This window comes from Oncorhynchus mykiss, chromosome 4 (assembly GCF_013265735.2).
Source record: "Oncorhynchus mykiss isolate Arlee chromosome 4, USDA_OmykA_1.1, whole genome shotgun sequence".
Classification (NCBI taxonomy): Eukaryota; Metazoa; Chordata; class Actinopteri; order Salmoniformes; family Salmonidae; genus Oncorhynchus; species Oncorhynchus mykiss.
In genome coordinates, this window is record NC_048568.1 from 4,994,597 (window position 1) to 5,009,651 (window position 15,055).

General features: G+C 44.0%; 1 protein-coding gene across 2 annotated transcripts in view; it reads right to left on the reverse strand.

The window, feature by feature from the left end:
• Positions 1-14,661, reverse strand: part of LOC110521981 (protein sel-1 homolog 1) — a 75,283-nt gene extending 60,622 nt beyond the window's left edge. For both annotated transcript variants that reach the window (XM_036975504.1, XM_036975503.1), the window contains exons 1-3: positions 14,147-14,661; positions 13,875-13,918; positions 9,390-9,594 (exon numbers count right to left, since the gene is read on the reverse strand). In XM_036975504.1, coding sequence (XP_036831399.1) covers positions 9,390-9,594; positions 13,875-13,918; positions 14,147-14,234 — 337 coding nt within the window. In that variant the 5' untranslated portion in view covers positions 14,235-14,661. The remainder of the gene's footprint in view (positions 1-9,389; positions 9,595-13,874; positions 13,919-14,146) is intronic.
• Between the last annotated feature and the right edge of the window lie 394 nt (positions 14,662-15,055).

Sequence of the window (15,055 nt, forward strand, 5' to 3'; positions counted from 1 at the left end):
GACAGAGTCTACAACCCACACAAGTGTCTCAGGTAGTGCAGCTCATCAATGCGAGCTGTGGCAAGAAGGTTTGCTGTGTCTGTCAGCGTAGTGTCCAGAGCATAGAGGCGCTACCAGGAGACAGGCCAGTACATCACGAGACGTGGAGGAGGCCGTAGGAGGGCAACAACCCAGCAGCAGGACCGCTACCTCCGCCTTTGTGCAAGGAGGACCAGGAGGAACACTGGCAGAGCCCTGCAAAATGACCTCCAGCAAGCCACAAATGTGCATGTGTCTGTTCAAACAGTCAGAAACAGACTCCATGAGGGTGGTATGAGGGCCCGACGTCCACAGGTGGGGGTTGTGCTTACAGCCCAACACCGTGCAAGATGTTTGGCATTTGCCAGAGAACACCAAGATTGTCAAATTCGCCACTGGCGCCCTGTGCTCTTCACAGATGAAAGCAGGCTCACACTGAGCACGTGACAGACGTGACAGTCTGGAGACGCCGTGGAGAACGTTCTGCTGCCTGCAACATCCTCCAGCATGACCGGTTTGGCGGTGGGTCAGTCATAGTGTGGGGTGGCATTTCTTTGGGGGGCCGCACAGCCCTCCATGTGCTCGCCAGAGGTAGCCTGACTGCCATTAGGTACCGAGATGAGATCCTCAGACCCCTTGTGAGACCATATGCTGGTGCGCTTGGCCCTAGGTTCCTCCTAATGCAAGACAATGCTAGACCTCATGTGGCTGGAGTGTGTCAGCAGTTCCTGCAAGAGGAAGGCATTGATGCTATGGACTGGCCCGCCCGTTCCCCAGACTTGAATCCAATTGAGCACATCTCGGATATCATGTCTCGCTCCATCCACCAATGCCACGTTGCACCACAGACTGTCCAGGAGTTGGTGGATGCTTTAGTCCAGGTCTGGGAGGAGATCCCTCAGGAGACCATCCGCCACCTCATCAGGAGCATGCCCAGGCGTTGTAGGAAGGTAGTACAGGCACTTGGAGGCCACACACACTACTGAGCCTCATTTTGACTTGTTTTAAGGACATTACATCAAAGTTGGATAAGCCTGTAGTGTGGTTTTCCACTTTCATTTTGAGTGTGACTCCAAATCCAGACCTCCATGGGTTGATAAATTTGATTTCCATTGATAATGTTTGTGTGATTTTGTTGTCAGCACATTCAACTATGTAAAGAAAAAAGTATTTAATAAGAATATCATTCATTCAGATCTAGGATGTTTTATTTTAGTGTTCCCTTTATTTTTTTGAGCAGTGTATTATAGGTGTGTATGACTATGTTGACAGATATATCTACTGTAAATCACATCCAGATATACTACTTATTTTACTTTTTTAACATACACAGAAATAAACCACATCCATGTTCTCCTTTTGGTAGGTATGGTCATTATTAAACATGCAATGAACTACACGGAGGGAAAAGTACACTGTGCATACTGCACCATGGACAGAACTCTTGTTAACGGGTTTCACAAAAACACAAAGAGCTCAACATTCAACAGGGAATTCTCTGATGGGCATAGACTTGTGCATTAAAGCCAGGTATAGTTTGACGTCACTAGGCGCAGGATTGCTGAGAGGTGAGAGTCAGTAAGAGATTATCTGTGCCTTGACTTGTTATATTTCATCACTGAAAATGTCTGTTCACATATATAGGTTGACCCAAACAGTACAAACATCTTCTGAGCATGACTCCTAATCTTTGGAAAGTTTTGTTCATCGAGAGATGCATAGAACCTTGTCAGTGACATTGTTTTGAATAGTTCTCCAATCACTGCATCAGACTGAAGATCAATAAGCTCAATTTGTAGGTCAGTGGGAGCGTTATCCACATTGAAGGTGAAAGGAGAGGAAACCAACAGCATTTCAACACTTTGAAATACTAAAAACGACAAGAAAACTCACGGTTCAAAGCACGCAGCAGATATGTATACTTCTCCCGTTGGTCATCTAATAGGGAACAGGCCAGTAGTGCCGGAAGGTGGGTGAGATTGTTGGCTTCTACTTGGAAGGTCAGGAGGTAATTTTCCCTTGAAGGCTTTGACAAGGCTGTACATCTGATGTGCAAAAAGGCCCTTCCCTTGTAGTTTGGAATTCAGTTAATTAATGAAGGCTATGATGTCCACGGTGAAGGCAAAATCAGCCAACCATTCTTTATCTTGCAGTTGAGGGAAATCCACATATTTTCCTTTCATTTGCAAAAACTCAGCAATCTCCGACTTCCGGTCCCACGCCCTTTAAAGAACCTTCCCCAAACTCAGCCATCTCACGTTTGTGTGGTAGGGGAGATCTGCATGACCCGACTCTGTCTCTTCCAACAGTGAGAAAAACTGCCTGTGGTTTTAAGATTCTGCTCTTATGCTCTTAAGTTTATCACTTTAGTGAATGTATCCAGAACATGGCTCATTTACAGAGCACCTCCTGATGAATAATGCAATGCAGGAAAATAATTCTGATCTGGGTTCAGCTCAGCTACTTGATCTCGTATCCTTTTAAAAAGGCTAACATATGTTCCTGTCAAGTTTGGGCACCGATCAGTGGTCACACTGGATAACTTTTCAAAACTCACTCACACTTACAAACCTCCTCCAATAAATATTTCCCTGTGGTTGTGCTCTTCATTGACTGCACTGAAGCAAGCTCCTCTGTAATTTCAAAGTCTGGGGTTATGCAACTGAGAAAGCAACACTTTTGATGCACTTGCCCTCTGCTCAGAAGACATATTCCTATATGTCTCTGCATGATTTGCCTGGAAGTGTCGGGACAAGTTGTACTCTTTCAAGACAGTGATGCTCTGTTTGCACACAGCTTTCCCTGATACCTCAATAAAGACATATTTCGATGTCCACTCTTGCTGGAACACCCTACATTCATTGTCTACTTTACTTTTCTTTGAAAAACTCATTTTTGCACAATTTCTAGCTAGTAAGTTTTTGTAACTGTGACGTGTCTCTCAGCCTGTCAGTCATGGTCTGTCCTCGTGCAGTTATTTATAAGTTCTTTCAAAATAAATGTCACAAGCGGTGGGAGTTAAACCATTACACAATGGCGAGTATTATTTGGGCTTTTAATTTAAATAACAAATAAGTTTTTCAAAACTTTACTAATCGCAAATTCTTGATGTGATCGGAGCATGATTCCGCGGGCCGTATTGAAATCAGGTCGCCAGCCGCAAACTAAGATTGAATCCTACTACGCCAGGTCTGACGCTTGTTAGATGTGGCAGGGCTTGCAAACTATAATGGATTACAAAGGGAAACCCAGCCGCGAGCTGCCCAATGACGAAAGCCTCCCAGATTAGCTAGATTCCTATGGTCGCTTTGAGGCAAGCAACACTGAACCATGCATGACAGCACCTCCGTAGTCAATGTGAGTAAGACCTTAAAACAGGTAGGCATTCACGAGGCCAGACATATTACCAGGACATGTACTCTGAGCATGCACTGACCAGCTGGTAAGTGCCTTGACTGAAATGTTCAACCTCACCTTGACCCAGACTGTATTAAATTTCAAGCAGACCACCATAGTCCCTGTGCCCAAGAACCTGTCTATTGCCCTGTAGCACTCACATCTGTAGCCATGAAATGCCTTACAACACCACCATCCCAGACACATTACAATTTGCCTACCACCAACAGATGACGCAATCTCTATTGCACTGCCCTTTCCCACCTGGACAAGAGGAACACCTACGTGAGAATGCTGTTCATTGACTACAGCTCAGCGTTCAACACCATAGTGCCCACAAAGCTCATCACTAAGCTCAGGACCCTAGGACTGAAAACCTCCCTCTGCAACTGGATCCTGCACTTCCTGATGGGCTGCCATCAGATGGGGATGGTAGGTAACAACACATCCACCACACTGACCCTCAACACAGGGGGGTCCCCTCCTGTACTTTGTTCACCCACCACTGCGTAGCCGCGCACAACTCCAACAACATCAATATGTTTGCTGACGACACACTGGTGTTTGGCCTGATCACCGACGACGATAAGACAACCTATAGGGAGGTGGTCAGTGACTATGGCAGTGTGGTGCCAGGACAACAACCTCTCCTTCAATGTCAGCAAGACAAAGGAGCTGCTTGTGGAGTTCCTCAATGTCTATATCACAAAGGAATGATCATGGTCCCCACACACAGCTGCACCATTGAGAGCATCTTGACTGGCTGCATCACCGCTTGGTATAGCAACTGCTTGGCATCCGACCACAAGGCGATACAGAGGGTTGGACGTATAGCCCAGTACATCACTGGAGCCGAGCTCCCTGCAATCCAGGACTTCTATACCAGGCGGTGTCAATGGAAGGCCCTACCGAAGTCAGACTATTCTCTCTGCTACCGCACGGCAAGAGGTATCGATTCAGAAAGTCTGGAACCAGCAGGACCCTGAACAGCTTCTACCTCGTACCCCTGCACGTCGACTCAGTACTGGTACCCCGTGTATATAACCAAGTTATCGTTACTCATTGTTTATTTATTCCTTGTGTTATTATCTTTCAATAACTTCAGTTGTTTTCTCCTCTAGACTGTTGGGAAGGACCAGTAAGTAAGCCTTTCACTGTTAAGTCTACCCTAGAGTTTCCGATAGATGGAAATTACCAACTTTTTGGTCGATAAAAAAGAAATGAAAAACTGATTAAACCTTTGCTGGCTAAATTGACTAGGATACATTTTTTAAATACCAGTCAATGGAAATACATTTGACCATCATGCTTATTGGTTTACAGGTACATTTGCGTAATTTTGTGATATTAAATTGGCCTGTGTGTATTTTCATTAGTCATCATGCATCTTACTTATCGAACACAACTATCACATGCGCACAGCATACAGAGCCTATTTTGAGCAGGATTTCTCCTGCAGCTCCTCAGGCATGTCTTACCTTAGTTCAAAGTAGCCTATAGGCAAGCTTAAAGTGGGGCAAAAAAGTATTTAGTCAGCCACCAATTGTGCAAGTTCTCCCACTTAAAAAGATGAGAGGCCTGTAATTTTCATCATAGGTACACTGCAACTATGACAGACAAAATTAGAAGAAAATAAATCCAGAAAATCACATTGTAGGATTTTGAATGAATTTATTTGCAAATTATGGTGGAAAATAAGTATTTGGTCAATAACAAAAGTTTCTCAATACTTTGTTATATACCCTTTGTTGGCAATGACAGAGGTCAAACGTTTTCTGTAAGTCTTCACAAGGTTTTCACACACTGTTGCTGGAATTTTGGCCTATTCCTCCATGCAGATCTCCTCTAGAGCAGTGATGTTTTGGGGCTGTTGCTGGGTAACACAGACTTTCAACTCCCTCCAAAGATTTTCTATGGGGTTGAGATCTGGAGACTGGCTCGGCCACTCCAGGACCTTGAAATGCTTCTTACGAAGCCACTCCTTCGTTGCCCGGGCGGTGTGTTTGGGATCATTGTCATGCTGAAAGACCCAGCCACGTTTCATCTTCAATGCCCTTGCTGATGGAAGGAGGTTTTCACTCAAAATCTCACGATACACAGCCCCATTCATTCTTTCCTTTACACGGATAAGTCGTCCTGGTCCCTTTGCAGAAAAACAGCCCCAAAGCATGTTTCAACCCCCATGCTTCACGGTAGGTATGGTGTTATTTGGATGCAACTCAGCATTCTTTGTCTTCCAAACACAACGAGTTGAGTTTTTACCAAAACGTTCTATTTTGGTTTCATCTGACCATATGACATTCTCCCAATCTTCTTCTGGATCATCCAAATGCTCTCTAGTAAACTTCCAGACAGGCCTGGACATGTACTGGCTTAAGCAGGGGAACACGTCTGGCACTGCAGGATTTGAGTCCCTGGCGGCGTAGTGTGTTACTGATGGTAGGCTTTGTTACTTTGGTCCCAGCTCTCTGCAGGTCATTCACTAGGTCCCCCCGTGTGGTTCTGGGATTTTTGCTCACCGTTCTTGTGATCATTTTGACCCCACGGGGTGAGATCTTGCGTGGAACCCCAGATCGAGGGAGATTATCAGTGGTCTTGTATGTCTTCCATTTCCTAATAATTGCTCCCACAGTTGATTTCTTAAAACCAAGCTGCTTAACTATTGCACATTCAGTCTTCCCAGCCTGGTGCAGGTCTACAATTTTGTTTCTATTGTCCTTTGACAGCTCTTTGGTCTTGGCCATAGTGGAGTTTGGAGTGTGACTGTTTGAGGTTGTGGACAGGTGTCTTTTATACTGATAACAAGTTCAAACAGGTGCCATTAATACAGGTAACGAGTGGAGGACAGAGGAGCCTCTCTAAAGAAGAAGTTACAGGTCTGTGAGAGCCAGAAATCTTGCTTGTTTGTAGGTGACCAAATACTTATTTTCCACCATAATTTGCAAATAAATTCATTAAAAATCCTACAATGTCATGTTTGAAGTGTACGTATGATGAAAATTACAGGCCTCATCTTTTTAGGTGGGAGAACTTGCACAATTGGTGGCTAACTAAATACTTTTTTGCCCCACTACATTTTATTCTACCATTTCTACCATTCTGCATGCCAGTTACTATTTTCATATGCGCATTTTCGTGGAACAGTTTAATTTCAATAATAACATTTTTGTTTCTCAAAATCATTGTCATGCAGTTAATCATAACAATCTGAATTAAGATGATAAAAATCTAAAAGTTAAAAGTCAACTAATGAGAGATCACCAGCCTCTGCCATATGGACACTTTGATACACCGTGAACCGTTGGCGGCTAAAGTAATGAGCACATGGAACTCATTGCCTATAGTCCAAAGCAGCAGCAGGCCGATAACTTCCCTTGCTCTTTCAAACTTGGTGATTATCGAGGATTTTTTTATTTTCAAATAGCTTACTGTGAGGAACTATAGTTATAATATATTAGCATTTGTAATGGATGTTAAAAAAACACTTTGCTACAGTTCGCAGAGCAGGCCAGGTACTTCGATGCGTGCGCTCCCTCAACGTCATCAGGACAGAGAAACCAGACATGCTCATTGCTCACATGGAACACTTCAAACAAAAGAATGAAAAAAATGGACAAATCTCAAATGATGGTTATGAAATAAACCAAAACTTGTTTCTCACAAGCGTAGCAGGTTGTGAAATCTGCAAATAATGTTTCCACTCCAAGAATGACAAAGGTACATGACTAATAACTGCATTATCAGAAATTAATGTAACCAAATGATGGAGATTAACAGTATTGATTAAAGAAAAAAAATCAAAAGGGCAAACCATTCACACAATGAAACAATTAATGAGAAAGAACTGGCGGGAGACAGCTGAGCCATTCTGGAGAGACTTGCCTATATCTTCGACTCACCTCTCCCCTTCTTCAACATTTTAAACTATAGTAACATTATCTTTACACATATTTTAGATGCTTTTCACTGACAGCAGTAACTCAATAATCAGCTAGGCCTATTGCCACACATGCTGACTAAACTGCGGGCTTCCCAAACGAGCTTGTGATTTGAAACAATCCACAGCTATTTTTTTTAAAGAAGCTAATGATCTTCCATTCCTCTGTGGCTAAGTCATGCTCTCTGGTGAAGAATTTATGATTTGAATTCGTTTTGAATCATTTTGGCAAATGTATTTCCATTTACTTCCCTATTGGACCCACCGCTGGTGCCATTTCTCTCTTGTTTTATTGGTTTTCATATCAACTTTATTTTGTTGTCCAGAAGCCAAAGGCACAAGCCTAGTAATATTAGCAACCCATGCTAGTTGTATCTTTAGATCTCTACGTTTCTAACAGAGATACCTGTCACATATGGGACTGATATCAGGTGTGCTGTTTAGAATGGCATTTTCCTGCGAATTGCATTTTGGCAAATGTTTGGAAATTACGTTTTATTGGCTGCTTTATTACATGACTTAAGAACCATTACCATAATCTAAATGTGATTTCTGTCATTCTGAGCACAGTGGGTGGACTACCTAACCCTTTTCCTTTCTTAATAGGTTATGCAAACAATGTAAACTCAGAAAAAAAAGAAGAAATGTCCCCTTTTCAGGACCTGTCTTTCAAAGATAATTCGTAAAAATCCAAATAGCTTCACAGATCTTCATTCATTGTAAAGGGTTTAAACACTGTTTCCCATGCTTGTTCAATGAACCATAAACAGTTAATGAACATGCACCTGTGGACGGTCGATAAGACTAACAGCTTAAAGACGGTAGGCAATTAAGGTCACAGTTATGAAAACTTAGGACACTAAAGAGGCCTTTCCACTGACTCTGAAAAACACAAAAAGAAAGACGCCCAGGGTCCCTCTGCGTGAACATGCCTTAGGCATTCTGCAAGTTGGCATGAGGACTGCAGATGTGGCCAGTGCAATAAATTGCAATGTCCGTACTGTGAGATGCCGAAGACAGCACAAACGGGAGACAGGACGGACAGCTGATCATCCTCGCAGTGGCAGACCACATGGAACACCACCTGCACAGGATCGGTACATCCGAACATCACACCTGCAGAACAGAAACAGCACAAACCCACCATCGCTGGACCAGACAGGACTGGCAAAAAGTGCTCTTCACTGACGAGTCGCGGTTTTGTCTCACCAGGGGTGATGGTCGGATTCGCGTTTATCGTCAAAGGAATGAGCGTTACACCGAGGCCTGTACTCTGGAGCGGGATTGATTTGGAGGTGGAGGGTCCGTCATGGTCTGGCGCGGTGTGCCACAGCATCATCGGACTGAGCTTGTTGTCATTGCAGGCAATCTCAACGCTGTGCGTTACAGGGAAGACATCCTCCTCCCTCATGTGGTACCCTTCCTGCTGGCTCCTCCTGACATGACCCTCCAGCATGACAATGCCACCAGCCATACTGCTCGTTCTGTGGGTGATTTCCTGCAAGACAGGAATGTCAGTGTTCTGCCATGGCCAGTGAAGAGCCCGGATCTCAATCCCATTGAGCATGTCTGGGACCTGTTGGATCAGAGGGTGGGGGCTAGGGCCATTCCCCCCAGGAATGTCCGGGAACTTGCAGGTGACTTGGTGGAAGAGTGGGGTAACATCTCACAGCAAGAACTGGCAAATCTGGTGCAGTCCATGAGTGGGAGATGCACTGCAGTACTTAATGCAGCTGTTGGCCACACCAGATACTGACTGTTACTTTTGACCCCCCCTTTGTTCAGGGACACATTATTCAATGTCTGTTAGTCACATGTCTGTGGAACTTGTTCAGTTTATGTCTCAGTTGTTGAATCTTGCTATGTTCATACAAATATTTACACATGTTAAGTTTGCTGAAAATAAATGCAATTGACAGTGAGAGGAAGTTTTTTTTTTTGCTGAATCGACTGAATGAGCCCCAAAACGTGCTATGATTTATTGATTTTGATGATATTAGTGAAATTGTGAAAATTAGTTTGTCCTGGCTGTACTTACTCTCTTTGGACCTTTCCTCAACGGGAGGAGGTTGGGTGGGCAAGTCCTCCTTCTCTTCCCCCTCTTGCCCACCCTCCTGGACCCCACCATCAAGTCTTCTCTCCCCCTCACGCTGCGGGGCCTCCCTGGCGGAAGTCACCATTGCTGCTACAATCCTGGAACCTACTGGGTCCTCTTCCTCCTCAGAGTTGGGGTCATGGTAAGACTAGAGGGGGAAACAACCAAATTGAGATGGTGGAGGGGAAACAAAGGCATTCTAAGTCACGTCATGTTACATGATGAAATATAACTTATTCTACTGTCATTAGCTTGATGGTTAGTGGGTGAGTGTAACACCAACGCTACACAAATCTGCTTTGGTCAGTTCTTTGCTAAACAACCATACCATGAGACATCAATGTCTTCATCACTGGAAAAGATAAATGGTTAAGATTGATATAATTAGAAGCTTATAAACAGGGTTGTAAAATATTTTTATTTTTTTATACAAATTGTCATTTTAACCATCAACTCAAATGATTTTCATATTCACAGATGTTGCAGCTTAAATCATCTGAGATTTTCGTGTTGTGCCCACCATCAGTTGAGACATGACCTTGAATACAGGATGCCATGTTTTCACTGATAAATGTACTAAAATGGGAAGAGAATTGAAATGTCTACTTCCAAATGGTACCATAAAGATGGTTGGAGGTCCAGATATCAGAGAATGTTTGACAAATGGGAATATCTGTTGTTTTAAATTATACAATCCTCCATAGAAAACCTATTTAAATCATAGAAATATAGATAATTGTATAGACATGACAATTTGAGCTGACATTCAACGGTGGGTGGACCGTTGGCCATCTTTGTGGTAGTAATTAGAAGTTACAATTTCAATGGTGTACCTGATAGAGCGCAGTGGTCTAAAGGGATAGGTCCATTCTGTTGCTATGATTGAAATGACACCCACCCTGTATTCAAGAGCATGTTGTCTCAACCGACGGGAGGCACAACACAAAAAACTTAGATGACAAAATAGGATCTAAGCTACAACATACGCAAATATGAAGTTCGCGTTTTTAGATAGACGTTAAATCATTCCGACCTCTTCTTCTATGAGCAAAACCAGTTTTGTTTAAAACAAAAGGCATGCTGTCAAAAAGAGATTGAATTCAAAAGGATTAACCCCTTTGACTGGGCTGAGCGGGAGCTGACCTCCAAGTGACCAGAGTTGGCTAATTGGGATGTAGGGTTTGCGCATAGCCTGAAGGTAGCAGTTCTCATTGCTGCTCAGTAGGCAAGCACCACGGATGTAATGATGTGAGCTTTGACTGGAAGCCAGTGGAGTGCACGGAGGAGCAACATGAGGGGTGACATGAGAGAATTTAGGAAGGTTGACACCAGATGGGCTGCAACGTTCTGGATAAGTTACATGGATTTGAAGGAACAAGTGGGAAGCCCAGCCAACAGAGACTTGCAGTAATCCAGACGGGCTTTGACGAGTGCCTGGAATAGGATCTGCGCCGCTTCCTGTGTGAGGCAAGGTTGTACTCTACGGATGTTGTAGAGCATGAACCTGCAGGAGCGAGTCACTGCTTTGATGTTTGCAGAGAACAATAGGGTGTTGTCCAGGGTCACATCAAGGTTCTTTGTACTCTGGGAAGTGGACACCGTGGAGTTTTCGACCGTAATGGAGAGGACTTGGAGAGGGCAGGCCTTCTCCGGGAGGAAGCAGCTAAGTCTTGTCGAGGTTAAGCTTGAGGTGCTGGGCTGACATCAAAGCTAAGATATCTGCCAGGCACTGAGAGATGCGTGTCGCCACCTGGGAGTCAGAAGGGGGAATGAGAAAAGTAGTTGAGTGTCATCCCAATAACAATGACAGGAGAGACCATGAGAGGATGTGACAGAGCTGAGTGACTTGGTGTGTAGAGAAAAGAGGAGAGGGCCTAAAACCAGATCAGGAGCAACCCGCCAGGTAGGATGCATTCCAAGTGTGTGGAGAGCCTGAGACGCCCAGCTCTGAGAGGGTCGAGAGGAGGATCTGGTGGTTCACAGTGTCGAATGCAGAGGATAGATCTAGGAGGATGAGAACGGAGAGAGATTCAGCTTTGGCAGAGCGGAGAGTGGTCAGGGATGAGTTGATGAGGGAAGTGAGGAATGGGAGAAGGTCTCCAGAGATAGTCTGGAGAAGGGAAGAGGGGATGGGGTTGAGTGGACCAGTTGTCGGGCAGAATTTCATCTGGAGAGAGAGGGGAGAAAGAGGTCAAGGCGTAGGGTAGTTCTGTGTGAGTGGGACCAGTGGCTTTAGTAGGCTGAGTGAATGACGATGTCTTTTTTTTTTTTTTAATTACAAAGTCATCTGCAGAGAGGGAGGTGGTGGAGGATTAAGGACGGATGAGGTGTCGAAGAGTTTCCAGGGTTGAGTGATAGAAAGCAGCTTCAGCAAAGGATACACAAGAGAAGGTAGAGAGGAGGGTGGAAGGATGATAGGTCGCCTGGAAAGTTTAGTTTTCCTCAAGTTTTGCTCAGCTGCCTGCAGCCCTGTTCTGTGAGTCACTCAGCCAAAGAGCAGAAGGGGAGGGTTGAGCCGGCCAGGAGGAAAGGGGACACTGGGAGTGAAAGTAGGTGGAAAGAGATTAGGGTTGAAGATGCAGAGTCAGGAGACAGGATGGAGAAGGATTTTGTGGAAGGAAGAGATGATAGAATTGTAGAGAGAACGAAGATTGCGACGACGTAATGAATCTATCCAGTCTATCAATATATGACATGTCCATTCGGGAAGTATTTAGACCCCTTGACTTTTTCCACATTTCGTTACAGCCTTACTCTAAAATGGATTTTGAAAAGTACAAAAAAATCTCATAAATCTACACACAAGACCCCATAATGACAAAGTGAACAGGTTTTTATACATTTTTAAAAATGTATAATTAAAAAACAAAAATAAAAACTTAATTGAAATAAGTATTCAGACCCTTTGCTGTGAGACTCATCCTCGACATGTTTCTACAACTTGATTGGAGACCAACTATGATAAATTCAATTGATTGGACATGATTTGGAAAGGCACACACCTGTCTATATAAGGTCCCACAGTTGACAGCGCATGTCAGAGCAAAAACCAAGCCATGAGGGTGAAGGAATTGTCCATAGAGCCCCGAGACAGGATTGTGTCGAAGCACAGATCAGGTACCCAAAAATGTCTGCCACATTGAAGGTCCCAAGAATACAGTGGCCTCCATATATCTTAAATGGAAGAAGTTTCGAACCACCAAGACTCTTCCTAGAGCTAGGCGCCCAGCCAGACTGAGCAATCAGGGGAGAAGGGCCTTGGACTAAGAAGGGCCTTGGATCAAGAACCCAATAGTTACTCTGACAGCTCCAGAGTTCCTCTGTGGAGATGGGAGAACCTTCCAAAAAGACAACCATCTCTGCAGTGGCTCCCGTCTAAGGCACTGCATCTCAGTGCAAGAGGTGCCACTACAGTACCAAGTTCGAATCCAGACTGCATCATATCCGGCCGAGATTGGGAGTCCCATAGGGCGGCGTACAATTGGCCCAGCGTCGTCTGGGTTTGGCCGTCATTGTAAATAAGAATATATTCTTAACTGACTTGCCTAGTTAAATAAAGGTCAATAAATAAAAATAACCAATCAGACCTTTATGGTAGAGTGGCCAGACGGAATCCACTCCTCAGTAAAAGGCACATGACAGCCAGCTTGAGAAACAAGGTTCTCTGGTCTGATGAAACCAAGATTGAACTCTTTGAATGCCAAGTGTCATGTCTGGCGGAAACCTGGCACCATCCCTACAGTGTGGCAGCATCATGAAGTGGGGATGTTTTTCTGCAGCAAGGACTGGGAGACTAGTCAGGAAAAGATAAACGGAGCAAAGTACAGAGAGATCCTTGATGAAAACCTGCTCCAGAACACTCAGGACCTCAGACTGGGGTGAAGGTTCACCTTCCAACAGGACAATGACCCTAAACACACAACCAAGACAACCAAGGCTTCGGGACAAGTCTCTGAATGTCTGAGTGGCCCAGCCAGAGCCCGGACATGAACCCGATCTCTGGAGAGACCTGAAAATAGCTGTGCAGAGACACTCCCCATCCAACTTGACAGAGCTTGAGAGGATCTGCAGCAAAACATGGGAGAAACTCCAAATATAGGTGTGCCAAGTTTGTAGTGTCATACCCAAGAAGACAATCGCTGCCAAAGGTGCTTCAACAAAGTACTAAGTAAAGGGTACTTATGTAAATGTAATATTTCCTTATTTTTGTATAAACATTTGCTAAAATCTGTTTTGCATTGTCATTATGGGGTAGATTGTAGATTGTGGGGGAAAAACTATTTAATCCATTTTAGAATAGGGCTGTAACATAAAAATGTGGATAAAGTCAAGGGGTGTGAATACTTACCAAATGCACTGTATATATATTGCTTGTTACATCAAGGTACCTATTTGAACCTAGCACTAGTGAAATGTGTTTATAGCTACCTTCAATTCAGGAGCATGATCATGATTCCCCTGTAGCTCTTCATCTGTAGAAAGACAAAGAAAATGTAATTGATTAGGCATTGTGCATCAGCTGACAATCCAAACATTTTTCGTTCAAAAAACACCACTTCGTAGAAAAAGAAAGTACTTTCCTGCACAGTATTGGTAGTTAGCGCCTCTAAAAACTGTCAACAAGCTTACTACTGCTAGCGTTACAGAATCTGTCAAATTGTATCAACTATGACATCTACCCAGCTGACGTTAAGACTTACCAGCTGCTGTTCCGTGTGAGAAAAATACAAGGAGAACGACCAGGGACAAAACCATCCTCGAAGTCTTGAATGACCCTTTAAAATCCATTTCGATTACAAACTAAAGACTGCTAGCCAGCTACTTTAGTTAACGAAGTTAACTCCGTGGCCAATGTTAGTCATCCACGTACAGGTTTCTCCTCTTGCATACGCTGCTAACTAACATTCACGAGCACAAAGCCCACCAAATACATATTTGATAGCAGCATAGGGTAGGTACACTGTTTGTTTAACTAACGATAGCTAGCTCATGCTTTTTTTTATACTGCTGACATGGAAGATATTTAGCAGGATAGCTAGCATGTTAGCTAAAAAAAATATATACATATAGTTTCGTTAGCTAGGTACGCGTTCCTGGTCTTTGAAGCCCGTTGATAAATTGCAACGATGTGCTGTTATACCGTTCGCAGTTTATCAGACAGCTGGCTAAACTACCGTTGACCGCCACTTCCTGGTCTCCCCGATAAACCTATCCTAGCACGCGTTGGCTGACATTGACCAACGTAGAGGACGTCATCCAATCCGGTGTGTAAACACACTACGTTCCTTGCGTGCACTGGGTCGCAAAAAATGTTTCCGCCTGTGGTTCTACACACGTTGACAGACGAAACGCTTTTGACATAATTCGTGTACGTTTGTGTTGCATAACATGTATTTGGCACGCCAAAAAAAGTCATCAGTACTAGTCTTAGCATAATTAAGTAATTTAGCAGACGTTATCCAGAGCGACTGACAGGTTTAAATTCGTAGTTCAAGGGCACATCGACAGATTTTCCAGTCGGCTTGTGGATTCAAACCCGTCGATTACTAGCACAATGCTCTTACCCGCTTGGCTACCTGCATAATGGGTATGGTAAACTGTATACCCTT